This window comes from Hippocampus guttulatus, chromosome 9 (assembly GCF_054856545.1).
Source record: "Hippocampus guttulatus isolate MCC_2025c chromosome 9, RoL_Hgut_1.0, whole genome shotgun sequence".
Taxonomy (NCBI): domain Eukaryota; kingdom Metazoa; phylum Chordata; class Actinopteri; order Syngnathiformes; family Syngnathidae; genus Hippocampus; species Hippocampus guttulatus.
The window spans coordinates 2,824,637-2,841,889 of NC_141269.1; the positions used below are offsets into that span (position 1 = coordinate 2,824,637).

Below are 17,253 nucleotides of genomic sequence, written 5' to 3' on the forward strand. Positions count from 1 at the left end.
ACTTCAAAAGATCACTAATATTATATTTATTTATTTATTTTTAAAGGGGGTAATTTGACAATTCAATACGAGGTACCTGACCTTTGGGAAGCATCATAACTTCATATTTCGTTTTTTAATCGTAATATTTTGTCATTTTATACTCTTAGTGGTCCACTGTAATTAGCTTTTGAGTTCCTTTTCCTGACGTTTCCAAGTTAATGCTAAGCTAGCATAAAATCAGCACGTGAGCTGATTTTGCCTAACTCCAAACTCAAGCTAAGCTAACAGGAAATAGTAAAATAAATTACAAAGTCAGCTTGTAATCCTATTTTCCCCAACGTTTCCAAGCTAATGCAAAGACAAACAGAAGTGGAGGGTGGGGTGGGGTGGAGAAATGATACTATGGTCATGCTAAGCTAACAGGAAGTGGAAACTTTCTTTATGTCAGCTTGTGAGCTCTCTTTATCCATTGGTTCCAACATCGTGTTAAACTAATAAGAAATAGTAAAAAAAAAAAAAACTAACAATGCTGTGTGTGTGTGTGTGTGTGTGCGTGTGTGTGCGTGTGTGTGTGTGTGTGTGTGTGTGTGTGTTTGGAGAGCGGGGGGCTCAAAACTATGGAAAAAAAAATCTCACAAGTGTCGGCTTTGTCTACATGGTGGCTAACAGAAGCTCTCAGTCAGTCACTTGTATGAAAAGGCGAAAACATTCCTCAGTTGAATAATATTAGCCACTCTGCCAAAGCACACACAACCCGATCACTCATGTTTTGGGGTGTTGACATTGACAGTTTTAGACGCATACACAGAGCAAGTTCTGTGTATGCTTAAGTTCTGAAGTCTACTCATTAGACGATTGTGATTTCTATAGATTTGACTTGGCGTGATTTAACCTACATGAAATGGAGAAAAATGTCGGGACAGAACTATCTGTATTTGAACATAATTTTTCCGCCGGCTACGAATGTCTTAAGTTGCGTTTGGTTCTTAACTGTGTGCAAGAAAAAAAGTTGTAATATTAATCACGTTATATGACTAGATCGCCTAACTGTAGGCATATTTTCCCCCACCTTGACCAGTTTTTCTTCAAATTTCCCCCGTCGCCACCCACTGTGCTCCTTTCCCTCCCCCTCTTGATTGATGAACTTCCTGAAAGGCGATCGGGTGTCCAGGCAATCACGCAGGCGGCAGACTAAACATTGCCGCCACTCTTCTGCTTTGTGTCCCCTTTGCAGCCCACTTAACACTTACTTGAAAGACGTCCTCTGTTATCCTCAACCCTCAACTCTCAGCTGCTTGTGGAAAGCCTAAAAACGTAAATGTTTTTGAGTTTTTGATGAGGGAAAACAGCACGCGGCAACGATGCTCTTCATAAAAACAAGGAGTGATAACAAGAATGTACAGTAAGAATTGAATGCTGCAATTCAATTCAGTGTGCCGCTCTGTCTGGTGTGCATCTTGGCCACCAGGAGGCAGTGCTCTTTAACACACCAACGAAGAGTGCACTTTTTTTATTGTTCCTCACTAAGTTGCGCTCACATTTTTGTAGAGGATAAAGAATATATGCCTGTGGATATTGTTTTTGTCCCGATTACTGCTTATTTTTTTAAACATCTCTATTTTAAAAAATAGAATAAAAAAATACAACCATTCATGGATTTCCGCTTTTTGCATGAATAGAATTTAATTAAAAATTTTTATCAAAGTAATCTGTGGTATTTGTAACTCAATTTTATTTTATTTATTTTATTTTGGGGGAGTGTGTGGCATGACAGAACTAAAAAAAAAGCTAATTCTACATTTAAGTCATAAACTTAATATGATAAAAAGTCAGACCGTTACGTAATGCTGAATAGATTTTGGGGGTGGGGAGGGTTGTATAATTTTATACAATAGTTTATCCTTTTGGACAGCCCGTGGTCCAGTGGTTAGCGCGTCGACCTCACAGTGCAGAGGTTGTGGGTTCGATTCCCTTTGTGGAATTTACATGTTCTCCCTGTGCCTGTGTGGGTTTTCTCCGGGTACTCCAGTTTCCTCCCACATTCCGAAAACTTCAATGGCAGGCTGATTGAACATTCAAAATTGTCCCTAGGTGTGAGCGTGGATGGTGATTCATCCCTGTGTGCACTGCGACTGGCTGGGAACCAGTTCAGGGTGTCCCCCGCCTACTGCCCGATGACGGCTGGGATAGGCTCCCAGCCGTCCTATAAAGTATATATAAAGTATATACAAATATTTATCCAACCTCGCCTACTGCTCGAAGGCAGCCGGGACAGTTATCGGGAGATGTGGATGAGAAATGACTGATTAATATTTATCCTACAAAGCACTCGCTAATTGCTGACAGGATCTTTGCCTCCCTGTAGGTAAACATTAAGAACCCTTTCAATGCTTTCACAGACTCCTGAAGTTTATTCTGGCACCTCAAAATCATAAAAGATGTGCTTCTTATTTGCATAGGTCATCTTTCACTCTCTTAATAGGAATATATACCGCCCGCATGCATACACATATACAAATAGATGCCGTATATTTCTGCATCAATAGTGAAAGAAGGTCCTATGTGGGATTATGTAATGTGTCGTGAAGAGGTTTTCCTCGTGCCTTATGGGTTCGGCATCGTTTAAAGTCACCCGCCCTTCACCCCTTTCCTTGAGTTGACATGACACACTCCAGGTGTGTGAGCATGTGTGCGTGTGCATGTGCGCGTGTGTTTCCACGCTTGCGTGTAGTGTGAGGAGGAGGAGGAGGTGGTGTGTGTTGAGCCAAACAATGGCATCTTTGTTCGCATCGCGACCCTACATTGCCGCTTTCGGATGTTTTTGATCAAGTATGAATTGAGCCAGAACAAAGGAGGACTTTTACAAGAGAGAAGTAGGCTGAAATACCGTTGAAAGATTGCACAGATCGAGTTGGGCATTTTAGAAGAAAATAATTTTGTACGCATGTCTTATGATAGATATTAGTACGGTATGCAAAGTGGAGGACTCTCTTGAATAAAAATGACCATTCAAGGACAGCACAAAACTGCTGAACCAAAATGAACTTTCTAAATGTTTCTATCATTGAGGCGCTATATTTGCATAGCATTCTAAATCTGCAAAAAAACAAAAAAAACAACAACAATTAAGAGGCCTTCTCATGTGGTCGTACATATTCTGTAGGGCAGTCCAAGACCCAATGTCAGCGCATCGTCAACGTTTCTGGAATCAAGTGGTGATGAGTGATCTTACATCTTAAAACTACAGTCGACCCTTGCATATTCGCAGTTTGGCACACGCAGGGTGGCGGATTTCTCTTTTGTTTCAATAATTTTGAAGATTTTTGATTTTTGCTGGGATTTTTTTTCCCCACCATTCATCATGTACAAACAACCCTGATAGAGAAATCAACACATTTTCAGCATTTTTAATGACGAAATTGGGAGTTTTATTATATATACATATATATATATATATATGTATATTTATTTATTTTTAACACGAAAAAGTCTTTGGTATTCATGATACCCATGCGTCCAACTCATTGCCCGCCTTCCCCTGCATCGCGTGTGCGGCGTAGGCAGAGCCGCATATTCACCTGAAGAAAGGCGTCGTTGTACTCCTCGACCTTATAAAGCCGCCCTCAGACTCTTTCTGGCCTTCGAGCACACTCTTTCCGTACTCGTCCTCAAAACGTCGCTTCCCAATATGAGGGCCCCAGCTGTCGTTCTCATGGTAGCGGCGTGGGCGTGCGCGTGCCACGCTCAAACCCACAACAGCGTCAGCCAGCGGCAGCAGCAGCAGCGCGGCATCTGGGACGAGCCCATCCGCTTCAGCACCAAGAGCAAGGATGCCTGCACCATGGTGGTGTCGGAGGCCTCCGACCACACCCGGCTGCGCGTCTCCTGCAAGGGCCCCACGTCGCCAGGCGCCGCCCAGGGCCGGGCTTATTACTGCGACTTCCAGGGCAAGCCCAACCTGTGCCGCGCCTACAGCCTCAACCCGCGCCACTACTTCACGCAGATCATGTGGGAGCTGCGCAAACTGAGCCACGCCTGCCAGGGCGCCAAACACTACCGGCCGCCCATGTGCAGAAACCATCCCGACGAGGTCCAGATGAGCTTCTTGTCCGCCTGGCCCCGAGCAGTCAAGCCCGCTGCCACTCAGAAACCGCAGAAGCCTCAGACCCCCGCCAAGACCCAAGCGGGCAAAGCCGTCCCAGCCCCCGCCAGGAAGACCACCCCCAAGCCAGCCAAGACCACCGCGAGGTCCCCGACGGAGCTGCCCGAGTCCAAGGCGTCCCGCATAGCCACGGATTACTGCTGGAAGAGCTTCCACGGCATCTGCAAGTACTTCATTGGATGGTTTAAGGACTGACGCAGACGGGTGAGTCATGCTGCAAGAAAGCGGGAGGGGGCGGTGGGGTAAAGTCGTGCTGACGACACAATCGGCTCTGTCAAAGTGAAAACAACTCCACGTTTTGGGGCTCCATGGATGGTCCCAGTTTGTTCGGATTTGGATCGGAAGCTGATTTAATTAATTTTTACAGAAATTTTGCAAATCATATTTGATGCTTTTTTTAAAGTATTTATTTTAAATGATAATCACAAAATGTTTTATTCCAATACTTGTTGAAAAAATATTTTTGGAACTGAAAAATTACGCTGATTTGAAAAATGTGTATTTTTTTAAAAAACATTGTATTTTTATTGATGTAATGGAAATGTCACAATAAAATCACTGGTCTTTGTTAAATATAAACTATATTGATAAAGGAGATTTAAAAAATCATTTGGAATGTTGAAAAACTATCAATTGATGAAAACATAAAATCGGGTAAAAACGATGAATCCATCAATTGGAATTTAATGAATGTAGCCTTTGTGATACAAGAAACGATTGTGAAAGTCAAACAATTTTTAAAATGTTGGTTGGATATGTCGAATTTATTGACTGATAAATTTTGTTTCAGGTGGGGGCACTTGTCACATGACATCGTCAATCACAACTGAGCATCACTGTAGTGAGTAAGTGATCGTCAAAATTGGAAGGAGAATAAAATGAAGAGTTCTCATTTTCATTCAGGCGCTGTGTGCTGTTTTGCTTTTTTTTTTTTTTAACCTCTCAAGCCGCTTCCATTCATGCGCTGCGTTCAAAGACCTCCTTGTTTCGCACACATCAGCAACCCGTCTACCGACTGGCCCCGGAGAGTTGTTCACATTTCGGACAGCTGAACTACACACTACACTATTCAGCTGTGAACACACAAACACAGAGCTGGGCTGTGTGTTACACAGACTGGCCTAGTGACCAAACTCTTATATTGTTCGAACATCAGTAGAGAAGCAGGGTACAGTGGATATAAAAAGTCTACACACCCCTGCTGGGATGCCTTTTGGGATGCAAGAATAACAGGGCACACCCTGGACTGGTCGCCAGCCAATCACCAGGCAAATATACCCTCAGCATTCACACTCACATTCATACCCATGGAAAATCTAGTGTTTAATAAGCCAAACATGCATGTTTTGGGAATTTGTTAGCAAGCTGGAGTACCTCAAGGGTCCAACCCAGAACCTCTCAACTTTGAGGCAGAAGTGCTGACCACGAGCTGACTGTGCTGAGGCTCACTATTGCAATGCTTTCTCTTCTGAGACATGAAGAAGCATGTCCTCGATGACTCATGAGAAACTGGAAGCAGTTCCCCAATCATTGGGCTCGGCCGAGCATGAGTGATTTGTCTTTTCTGGGCTTCAGTGTGCCTGAAAAGACTGAATTTTTCGAACGGTATTTATTTTCGCGGTTCCAATTATCACCCTCCTCAAAACTCCCTCAGAGCCCCGAGTGGAAAGTTTGAGGAAAAAAATCATCCCCAGACACCACTTTTGCGGATCGACATGAAATTGGTTGCACATGTTGACAACAACAGGGTGCACCAGGGAGACTAGATTAACCATGAATGTTTTTGTGAATGCTTGTTTGCTCATCTGTGCCTTTTGTACCCTGCTAGGTTTAAGATTAGGGCCCTCCAAATCTGGCAGCGTACACCCACACTCGGTATTCCAAACAGACGCGTTTTGTAATCATGGCGTCCGTCAAATTATCCCAACATGTCCTGGCTTGTCAGCACGTTTACCAGGCTTTCATTAAAATATTCTAGGGAATATAAAAACCTGACGAAATTCAGTAATGTCAATTATAAAAATGAATAACTTGTGATTCACTTCAGCAGCGTAACGAACTGAATCACTTTAGTCACCATTTTCGCTCGCTGGTAGGCAGATTTCACCAGGGCGAGATCACTTTTTCCCTATTGGCTAATGAAAAAAAATGGATCATGTGGTGTTACATGGGCTCCCTCTAGTGGTAGAAGAAGCATTGAGCTTGTTGTGGTTTCCTTTTTTTAAATTTTTATCCAGTACATTCCATTTGGTTAACAGTTCAGTTATGTTCATAAAAAGTACAAACATTCTTATTTAATTGATGTGCAATACATTTTAATTGAATCATAATTTAAGTACAGTTCATTATTTTCCTACAGTTAAGGGCTATTTAAATGTTTAATGTTAACGTGGCCTAAAATAATTTCAGAAATACAGTTTAGAAATAAAAACGGTCGCTTTTTTTGAACACTTGTGCCGATAGCACTACTGTATTTTAATTTCAATCTTGATGGTGATTTTTGTTTAGGTCATAAGTGATGTAAAATGTTTGACGAATACTAAATAATTTCTGTTTTGTTTAGAACGTACACACATTTTAAGGAAAACACACACACAAAAAGAATAGTGGTTATGGAAAACTTTTTATTTGAAGCAAGATAAATTCAGCTCTGTATTAAATATAATTTCGGAAAGAAGAAAAACTAGCAGTCATTATGCACCATGGACAGAAAGAACGTGCACACGCTGGCCCAGGAGCTACTGCAGTACTCCTCCGCCTTCTTGCGGGTCTCCGGGCAGGCCGTGGTGTTCGTCGCAGGCGGTCGGTAGGTCGGGGGCCGGTCCACACCCCCGGATTGTGCGGAGATGACGGAGCTGTGAATGTCCAGCTTGAAGTGCGCGTCTCGGGGAGCTCCCTTGCACATCCGCGCCCTCACCCTCGTCTTGTCGTCCGCGCACACGCCGCTCGCGAGCCGCCTGAAGGAGCGGGACACCTGCTTCCAGAAGCCCCGCGGGTCGGCGCGGAAGGCCCGGCAGAGGCGAGGCTTGCCGTCGTAGCTGCACTCGCGGTCGGTCACCCCGCCGTGGACGCGCGCCACGGGGTCCTCGCACTTGACCGACACCGTGACCCGATCGTCGCCTCGCTCCCGGGCAAGCCACGTGCAGTTCATGGTGCCTCCGTAGGGGAAGTTTCCCCGGCTGGCCACCGCTGGAGCTGTCCCGGGAACCCCTGCCGTCTCCCCGGAGGAGATCATCAGGAAGGGAAGACAAACAAACAGAGTTCTCAGCATCTTGACAATGGTCCAATCACTGAAGCCTGTCGACTTTATAGGCACAAAAGAACTTCCGGTGAGTAATAGAGAGCCAATCAGAGTCGTCCGCAGAGCCCACCACCCAAACACATCACCCACACATTTACAAACAGACGCCGCCACGTGACTCACCAACGCTTCCCGCCACAAGGGAAAAGTGAGTAAGGGGGCGTGGCTTTGGAGGGGGATGCCTGGGCAAAGGACAAGTTTGTGTTTTTATTACATAACATTAGTTTCGTTTTTTTTGTCATTTATTTGATATACACATTTCAGGTTATTTATTTTAAAACATTTATTTACAGAGGTGCCTTGACTTTTTTCAGTTTTTTTCATGTTTTTTTTTTTGTCATAAGAAAGAGAACTCTACAGTAATGAAGTTTATAAAAACATACAGTCGTAACAAATGAAATGCAAATTGTGCATCATAATTATTTAATTGGTAATGTGCTGCTACTTCTGATGTACACACTTTGGTCACCAAGGGGTGGTATACTGTATAAACGTGCACAAAAAAAAAGAGGCGCCATCGTATTATATTTAATCATTATTTCTCAACTTAGCCAAAAGTAAAAGAAGATTTCTTAACTTGTCTCAGCGAAACCAAACGAGCCAATCAGAGACCGTAGAGAGGAGGCGTGAAGGAGGGTTGTGTCAATCATTTGACTTGTGGGGAGAAACGCAGGCTGTCACAAAGAAGACGAGTTTCATTCGAATTTGCAAGAAAAGTTAAAAAAAAAAGAAAAAGTTGGAGAGTTCTGTACTTCTTGTCAAGGGACGGAACGGTGATATTTGAGGCGCAGATGACTGCAAAAGGATGGCTGCAACCACCGGCATGTGACCGTTGGCCCATCCATCAGGCAAGTTGATCACGCTTATGTTTTACTTGATTGCACATTACCCCCAAAATACAACAATCCAAAGACAAAAGGCACGACAAACGATTTGATTGTACTTCATCAATTGAAAAGTTTATTACTGAGTCAGCTGTCAAACAAACAGGAGCAAACACATGGAAATGGGATCATTCGTGAAATTAGCGGACCGTCTGTTAAAAAGCGGGATGGACGTGAAACTGAAACGTTAGCTACCTTTCCAAGATTGGCTATGAGATTTTCAAAAGTACCCGACGGCTCGTCTGTCAGCATCCCAATGTGATACGTTTGTGCGGTGAGTAACTTCGAAGGAGCTCGGTCGTCTCCCAAAACTGCAGGAGGTGGGATTTGATTTGGCCACTGTTGCCACGGTTACGCGTCATCCCCTCCGCAGAGGAGGAGTAAGGCCTTGCGGTAGTCGCCGCCAGTATCACCCTGTATAAACAAACAAACAAAACACACACATACACAAAGCTTGAGAGAATGTCAGCCTTCATCACTTCTCATAATTACTTTAACAGTACTTTCAGGATCAATTTTCAAGACCTTGCCTAAAACATCCAATCGTACCAATATTTATGTAAAACCGTATGGTACTGATTTCAACATCATTCACTTCACAATTCTAGCTACAAATAAGTCCTGAAATATAAATGTATGCTATGCTAACATGCTCCAAAATTATTTTTAAAAAGTCAAAATATTACAAAACTGGGATCATCATTTTAAAAGAAAATCACTGTAATACTAGAGCACAGTGGTTAAAAAAAAAAGGAAAAATATTCAAAGAATGAAGTCATGATTTTACAAGATAAAAGTACTATTAAAACTATAGTATTGCAGTCAGATGGTAATTTTACAAGAGCGACCGATATGAGAAAAATGGGGCGGCGTTAATGTGCACCTTGATCATGGAGTGGAGGGAGCAGGCAAACATCCTCCTGAATTCTGCTCTGATGTCCAACAAGTCCACCTCGCTGCGAGTGGCCATCACTCGGATCACAGTGTTGTCGTCGGTTCCTGCACCCTGACGACATACAAACCTGAATATCAATCCATCCATCCATCCAGATCGAGATCGAGATAGATGCACACCTTCATTGCGTAGTACAGAGTCTCAGCAAAATAGGCCGGGACGCTCCTGGCGCACTTCACTACAGAGGGAAACAAACAGAAAAAAAAAAGTTTTCAGTTTACAAGTCTTGGGGACAAGTAGCCGAGGTACGCGCTGAACTAACCAACAGCGAGCAGCAGCTCTCTGAGGCTTCCGGATGTCTCCCTCCTGATGCTCTCTTCCATCTCGTACCCTGACAGCTTCATGTAGGCGTCAAAGACTGAAAAAAAGAATGCACAAAAGTGAGGTGACGAACATTGTGACTGCGCTATGTGCCGGCCTCCCCACAAACCTTTCCTGAGGTGCTGGGCGCTGCGGTTTCCCAGGATGGTGACAAACGTCTGCTCGTCGGTGCCGAACTTGTGCTCGCCGGCCTTGAACAGGACCTACCCAAACGACGTTTTGAGATTTTAAGAAAGCGAAAACAAGCCTCTGAAAAACGCTCCTCTAATTATTTCCAAGTCTTCACAAGGTAACCAACTAGCTAGCAAAGCTAACCAACAATGAACGAAAATACTTGGACTTGTGGTCAGTAAGCAGCTTGCTAGCTAACTAGATAGCTACATAAGTGGGTGTTTGCTAGTTAGCTAACTAGATAAACAGCAAGCTAAACAGTTTAGCTTCCCACAGTTGGCAAGCGGTTGTTAACCCGCTAGATAACTTAAAATTCTTCTGAAAAGTAAAATACATAAAATAGCTGATTAAAATCAGCTGACTAACAAGCTAGCCAAACAATTAATAGTAAAGTAACTGATGTTCCAGTGATTCTAGTTTACTCAGAGTCATCACTGGCTAACTAAAAAGACCTGGGGTGGATCTTGTCTTTTAATTGCAACGTTGCAAGCGCCTCAATTTTTCAAACTACAAATTAGAAGTTGTTCTTGCGCTGGCATATTATCAAGGCTCTGACTTAAATGCTTCTATTGTGATTAAAGTTGTCCAGTTAGCTATTTCATTAGTAAACACTTCCTTACTGTTATGGTTTGATAGCAGTTGGCAAGCAATTGCTCACGAGCTGGCCAGGTAACTAACCATAATCAAAAACGTTAATTAACCATTTTTCTTAGCGCGACTCAAATCGAATAGTCAATGATGATATTTTGTCATATTCTACGAGCTTACTTCAGCATCAGTCTGGATGTTTGCCTCTTGGACACCAGTCTGCCTGTTGGCCTGTGTGGACAGAGTGAAGTTGCACAATTCGATCTCTGAACCGCTGAATAATACATGAATGCAAACCGAGAACTGTTAATGGAAGAAAATTTCCATAGACCAACATTCAAGTTGCTCCTAAGAGACAAGATAGAAAGTAGGAGATGTTGTTGACCTGGAGCAGGATGACCAGGAGCCTCTTGAAGTGACCTGAGGTGTCTCCTGACACGTCTTCCTCCAGATCATCATCATACTCTGGTAAAAACAAGCAAACAAAAAAAATTTAAATATGCGTTACTTGACAGTTTATTCTTTTCATGAAGGAATACTGGCTTCACACTGTTATAAACACACTGTTGTCACTATATTAAAAGAGACAGCAGGCTTTTGTCGAATAATCCAGCTTTTCAGTCACAATTTTAATATCCAAAATAGTCATTTCAAAACAGTCATATTTTGCCTGTAATACTGTGAGACTTGTCACTTTATGTCAAGTTGAACAAAAAAAGGAATGTTCTCATTTTTGAGAAAACAAAAGCAATATTTTCTTGAAAGGTACTATTAAGAGTGAAAATACTTCTGGGTAAAATCCATTTTTTGTGTGGAAAAAAGGATATTTGCAATTTTACCCTATTTTTTCACTGAAAAATAAAGGATCTTGCTCAACACAAATTTTACATGGTAAATTCCATTGCTATTTGTTCATATTTTGCCTACAACCTTGTGAGACAAATCATTTAAATTTGGTGAGAAAAATGATTTATTTCATAAAGTTTTTTTTCCCATTTTATGAAAAAAAATTGAAACGAAAATTACACAGTTGATGGAAAAATTCACAATTTAACCAAAACAAAACGAATTGTTTTTTTGGGGGCGACTGTCATAATGCAAAAAAAGTCAAATATTTTTTGCAGAAAAAAAAAAGTCATAATTTTGTCAAATCAGATTAAAAGACGTCATTTTGAATTCTAGGAAAAACATCCATATTCCACAGTGTTTTCAGCAAATCCGGGGCCACCGGAAGTGCACTGTAATTTTGTGTGGGGGGGGGGGGGTGACCTTGTAAACCAAAGCAGGTTACCTCGTCTATAGGCGGCTACGATGTCCTTCACCTGGTGAGCGGTCCTGGAGGCCAGAATCTCCACCAGCACCTTCTCATCGGTGCCTGCCCCCTAGTGATCAAAGAGGGCATTTTCAAAAACCAAAGGACGGACAGTAAGTGCTCTTTAATTTGTGTTTTTGGTAGTGAGGATTTTATGTGGTCGACTCAGTCGCCACTGAAGGCCTGATTACCAAATACACGACCCGCTCCTGAAGATGCTTCGGTCTTGTCCTTCCACCTCGCCAAACAAAACGAATATCCAGAAAACTTTGCGTTACGGTTTTTGACTCGACATCAACATACCTTGATGGCATTGCGAAGTGACGTGACGTCGTAGGCGAGGGGCGCGGTCATCAGAGCCACGATGAGCGTCTCAAATTTACCCCCAAGCTCCCCTTTCAGGTCTTGTATCAGATCCTGAAAAGATGACATATGATCTGGAAGTGACTTTTTCAAAGCTTGTTCTCACTATTTTGCGAAAATGAAAGGTGTCATTTTCATGAGAAAAGAAAAGTATTCGGAGAAAAAAAAACTGTAATCATCTGAGGAAAAAAGTTGCACCCATGAGGAGGAAAAAAAAAGTAATTTTAGAAAAAAAAGGTCACACTTTTTTCAGAGAACACGTATTACGTGAAGTTGCAATTTACTGAAAATACAAGCTATTTTTCTCGGAGTGGTCATTTATGTTTGGAAAAAAAATGAAATAAAAGCAATAAATGTGTAATCTTGTCAGGAAAAAGTTGCACTTTTATAAATAAAATAATTTTAATGTAAAAAAAAAAAAAACAGAGCAAAGTAAAAATTTCTCAAGAAGTGCAAAAATATATTACACTGAAAAACCTTTTTTTTTTTCCAGAAAAGAAAAATCATAATTTCCAGGAATACACATTTAAAATATTTGTTTTCATATTAGGGGTAATAAAACGATAAGATAATGGAACACAATTTTTTCCTCTTAAAAAAAGTAATCATTCCAATCATGTAGGAATTTAACAAGAAGAATTCCGCAATATTTTAACAAATAAAAATAAACAAAATTGTGATTATTCTTCATCATCCTTGTTTTTTGGTGAAAGCATGTCACGCGACTCAAACGACAGCTGCTCTCAATCGTGAAGCAAATGCTCGATTCCTCCTTTAAAAGCGGCATCCCACCTTTCCAAAGAGCGTCTTGTAGGTGGTGACGATCTGCTGACGCTGGGCGTTGCTGCGCGCCGTCAGCAGCTGCAAGATAGCTTCCTCGTCCGTCCCTGCGACGACAACAAAATACCCTTACGACACATTGTTATACCGTCACATCCCGGCTGGATTACTGCCATGCACTTGATTATGGAGTCAGCCGATCATCCATTAAGCGTCTCCAGTTGGTCCAAAATGCTGCTCTTAACTGGTTTCCGGCTGCATTTTATGATATAACAACAAGAGGCCCGACTGTCTCTCTTGCAGCCGCACTTTTTATTGACCCTTTTATCTCATCATTACAGCGGGTGTTTGCCGAGCCGCTTCTCGGGTTTCACCCGTGTTTGCGCAAACGCTTGCCGCGAGCGCGGTCGCGGTCAAATGAGGCGTCAGGTGACATCAGTGGAATAGGCGAGACGCCGCGTGAGCGTCTTACCCAGGCCTTTCATGGCCTTGTACAGAACTTCAGCGTCGGCGCTGGCGTTGAAGTTGGCGCTTGCTTTCACGGTTCCTCGGCTGGCCTGCGGCGACAACAACAGGATCAGTACCCGGATATGAATGTGGTTTGCTAGTCAAGATCAGTTTCTTTTCATTATTAGCACGGACTGATTTAAAAAAAATATTTATTCCCTAATCGTCCATATTTAATATATTTGACCTGATTTTATGTCAGAAAATGTTAACACTTTTATCATTTATGCTTGGTGTTACATTTGTATGACCCGTATTTGATTATTTTCACACGATATATTTTCTATTTTGTGATCTAATACATACAGTGTTTAAAATATTACAACAAAAATATGTGACGCTAGACATCAAAAATGATTTTTTTTTAAAAATTAGAAGTATGAAGTACGCGTGATTATTAGGACCCCCCCAATATGGATTTGTGGCCGATCTCAATTCTCTTATTTGGCGGAATTCAATTGCAGCCACTTTACTCTTAAAAATATAGAATGACTAAAATAACTTATTTTTTTGGTCCCTGAATGCTCACCCCAATTGCAATTTGAATTGCAGGCAGAACTTTTGACCGTTTTACCTTATTTTAGTATTTGCTTAATTTTACAGCAGAAAGAAAGATCACAAAAAATGAACAATATTCCAATGTCATTATCTTTGCCTCACGTTGAAATGTGTTAAAATGTTTATTTAAAACAAAACAAAAAAAAAGACAGATTTTCAAATTAACTAACTCGCCCGCTCGAGTAATCAGTTGGTGACTCATATTCACATTCGCTTTGTTTGCCATTCACTCGACACTTGAAACAAAAGGGCTCCTGTTTGAAGAAAAAGTCACGATCTTATCACTTGATAATGGCTAACCGTGGATGAGCCTGTGCCGAGGAAAGGCAAACTGATCAATATATTGATAGACGAAGCCGATGCGATAAGAGAGGAACGTACGCTCCCTCGCATTGTCCCGCACGAATGACTCATCGGCAGAGTGGCGTCTCAGTCCAACGGAGGCGAGATGTTTGGAGAGCAAAACCGCAGGAATGTCGCCGCAAATCGGACGCCAAATCATGTGGAAGCTCAGCAACAAAAAAAAAAAAAAATGACAACAACAAAAACAAACGCGAGCATTTTGTGCTTCTCCGGCCAGGAGGAATTCCAAAATGTTCATGTGCTTGTCCTCACAAATAAGCTGCAGCACAAGTTAAAATCTAATCAAAGTCAACATGCCTCTTGGGACAAAGAACAGCGATATGTGGACACGAACACAAAGCGGATCCTTTCCAACGGAATGCCGGACATTGATTTGGAATGTTTTCAATCAAGTGATTCACGGTATCGGCCTTGGGCAAATTGTCAGGTTGTCATCACAAGCAGTTTTTATTGGGTCGCGAAAAGACAATAAAACTCATTGGCTAAGATTTCTTATTGTCGGTGCTTAAATTAGAACCCAACCAACATTTTTGTTGGCCAATTGGATAACAAAAATAAAATAAATAACTGAAGTAATGAGAACTTGCAATTCACGCGTCCTTTACTTCCTGCCCCCTGAACAGCACTTCCTGGTTCATGAGAAAAATACGTGCATGTCAACAGGGAGAATGTGGATCATGAGCCTCGGAAGTGTGAGACAGACATGTTAACCACTGGGACACCGTGCTGCCCGTTCTCTGCACCGCGCTTTTGAAATTTGATCCGTTAGACTTCGGTAACGTCTGGGGTAGCGCCTCCCGGGCATTCCACCAACATCTCAGCACGAGACGACTCGCGGAAGTGAAGCTCTACGGATACATTTTCAGCAGTTTTCACATCCTGCCAGCAAAATATGTGGCAACATTTTTTTTTTTGTCCGTACGTTCTCCAAAGGGCGGGTTGAGACGTGATTTTGACAACTTTGAGAGGAGGGCGAATGGGCTTCTCTTGCTGGAATGTCGACCTTACGTACTGCATGTACACATACGGTTGACTGGTCTTATCAGCCCCACTCCTTTTGTTTATGGACTCTATGCTGTTGCCGTGGATACAGTAAAAGGGAATCCCCCCTCGGCTGGCCACAGATGGCGACCGCTTCATTTGAATGTGGTGGCTCCGCCCTGACTTTGCGGAAAAGGGATGCTTCTCCTTTAAGACAGAGGCTGGGTTTTGCACTCTGACTGGAAAAGGGTGTTTAAAAAAAATTTTTTTTTTTTTAAACGACTGACACAGAGACAGACGACGGACACACCCCACCCAAAATGAAAAAGAGCCGATATGAGTCACTCTAACTAAACTTCCCTCCCCAGAAAAGAAGCTTATTTGACGCCCCTATGACACTTCATCATCCTGCAACTAGGGACTTTAGGACGAAGTATGAACCTTTCAACCGAGGGGAGGGGGTGACAATCGCAAATTGTGGCTCCGTGTTAACACATTTGGTTTTTATGCTATATTACCAGGATTTGAAGATATTTTCGGAGTTTTGAATAAAATGTCCTGCAGGGCCACATGCACAGGTTTAGCCATCCCTGCTTTAGTCAGAAACAAGCAAGATCCCTTTAAATATGTCCTGTCTGTGATGGATAAATATATATCCGCATGAATGCTCCGTTAGATCAACTAAAATTACAGTTACACAGTAAATAAAGCGTCAAATAAATGTTTATAGAGGGCGAAGTGTGCCAGTAAGACAGGGAAAGCAGCTCAAATGTTATGTAATTCGGAAAAAAAGTGGGCGTTGTTTTGGGAAGTCTCGATGCTTTTTTTTCTCTTTTTACTATCGTGACTCATAGATTTGCATATATAACGGATCTTGTTCCTTACACACGATGATGACCTTGTACAACTATACAGTTTGATTTTTAAAAAATGTATTTAATGTTGTGTTTTTGCGTAAAATGCAAGAAAGTAACTCACCATTTTGACTGGAGTGGTTGGGGTTTTTTTTCTTTGAGAAGACGTTCTGCCAAAAGGAGTAAAAAAAAAGTGTCAACTGTAGACTTGAACAAACAATTTCCAAAGTTCGAGCCCCACGTCAGTGTCACCTGGCCGAAGATGAACGCCGACTTACCGAAGAGCTGCAGCTGTCACACCCGGTGAGTGCACGGAGAAAGGCGGCGAGATGAAGCAAGAGAAGACTAGGAGAACAAGAAGGACGACAAGCTGAAATCCGTTCGGAAAAACTCTTCTGGGCGTGCGAGTGAGTAGACACGCCACACCCCGGTGAGCGCAAGGCACCTTGGGAGATGTAGTTTTCCTCAAGCCACTGACGCCACGGAGGATGCAAAAGAGCTGAAAATGAATATCTCGGGAAAATTTAAGTTCCTAAAATAAATCATATTCAGTTGGCGATTCAGTTTCATTCTCCTAAAAACTAATAGTCTTCTCCAGTGCACAGTGGTTCAACCCAACGTGTCATACGCTGCCCAGCATCTGTCAATCTGTCAATCACTTGAAAGCTTGAAAATTAAGTTAATGATTTTTTTTAAACAGATCTTTACTGTGATCTTAAAAGAGGACACTTTGTGTTGATGTTTTTATGTGCACAGATCTTTAGAATGAAGTTAATTTAAAAAAGAAAAATGTTGTTGTTAAGAGACCACGATATAAATTGAGTTAAAGTTTATTAAATCAGACAATGATGGCCTACCATTCTTTTTTTCCTCAACCAAAAATGCTTTGTGCTGGTTAGGTGGAACGTGGCTTTTACAAGGTGGGTACATCACTGAAAAACGGTTGAGGACCACTGTTCAAAAGTGTCAACGCAGCTGTTCCAAGCTATTTTGTGATTGGTTTTGATTGTTACGTCACACCTTTGTGGAAAGAATGCCGCTTCACCAGCTTGAACTTGCCCCATTTACCCCAAATCATACATTTACCCCTTTCTTCTGTCAATCAGCATCTTAACGCCGTAATATGTAAAGAAAAATGGCAAATCAAATAAATCATTGACGACCACGGTCG

The 17,253-nt window shown here is 42.1% G+C and overlaps 3 protein-coding genes across 3 annotated transcripts; 1 reads left to right on the forward strand and 2 right to left on the reverse strand.

Annotated features, from left to right (window-relative positions):
• Positions 1–97: 97 nt before the first annotated feature.
• On the forward strand, positions 98–5,020 carry fgfbp2b (fibroblast growth factor binding protein 2b). Its single transcript, XM_086119837.1, has 2 exons — positions 98–4,348; positions 4,935–5,020. Exon 1 carries the CDS (start codon positions 3,671–3,673, stop codon positions 4,337–4,339), a length of 669 nt encoding a protein of 222 aa, XP_085975963.1. The 5' UTR covers positions 98–3,670; the 3' UTR covers positions 4,340–4,348; positions 4,935–5,020.
• A 1,728-nt stretch (positions 5,021–6,748) lies between these two features.
• On the reverse strand, positions 6,749–7,447 carry LOC147199853 (fibroblast growth factor-binding protein 1-like). Its single transcript, XM_086120269.1, has one exon. The coding sequence runs from the start codon at positions 7,413–7,415 to the stop codon at positions 6,828–6,830; it is 588 nt and encodes a 195-aa protein (XP_085976395.1). The 5' UTR covers positions 7,416–7,447; the 3' UTR covers positions 6,749–6,827.
• Positions 7,448–8,377: 930 nt separating this feature from the next.
• anxa5b (annexin A5b) lies at positions 8,378–16,458 on the reverse strand. The gene is made up of 13 exons (XM_086120127.1): positions 16,361–16,458; positions 16,207–16,252; positions 13,292–13,376; positions 12,832–12,926; positions 11,980–12,093; positions 11,656–11,746; positions 10,750–10,829; positions 10,545–10,595; positions 9,715–9,808; positions 9,547–9,642; positions 9,404–9,462; positions 9,213–9,335; positions 8,378–8,743 (listed from the first exon to the last, which is right to left on the reverse strand). Exons 2-13 carry the CDS (start codon positions 16,207–16,209, stop codon positions 8,681–8,683), a joined length of 954 nt encoding a protein of 317 aa, XP_085976253.1. The 5' UTR covers positions 16,210–16,252; positions 16,361–16,458; the 3' UTR covers positions 8,378–8,680.
• Positions 16,459–17,253: the final 795 nt, after the last annotated feature.

Excerpts from the sequence above, each read along its gene's own strand:
- LOC147199853 (XM_086120269.1), bottom strand. The coding sequence starts at position 7,415 with ATGCTGAGAACTCTGTTTGTTTGTCTTCCCTTCCTGATGATCTCCTCC.
- anxa5b (XM_086120127.1), bottom strand. Across the intron at positions 10,596-10,749 it reads TCCTGGTCATCCTGCTCCAG|GCCAACAGGCAGACTGGTGT; the intron begins GTCAACAACATC and ends CTGTCCACACAG. Across the intron at positions 9,809-10,544 it reads ACATCCAGACTGATGCTGAA|GTCCTGTTCAAGGCCGGCGA; the intron begins GTAAGCTCGTAG and ends TCGTTTGGGTAG.
- fgfbp2b (XM_086119837.1), top strand. The coding sequence starts at position 3,671 with ATGAGGGCCCCAGCTGTCGTTCTCATGGTAGCGGCGTGGGCGTGCGCG.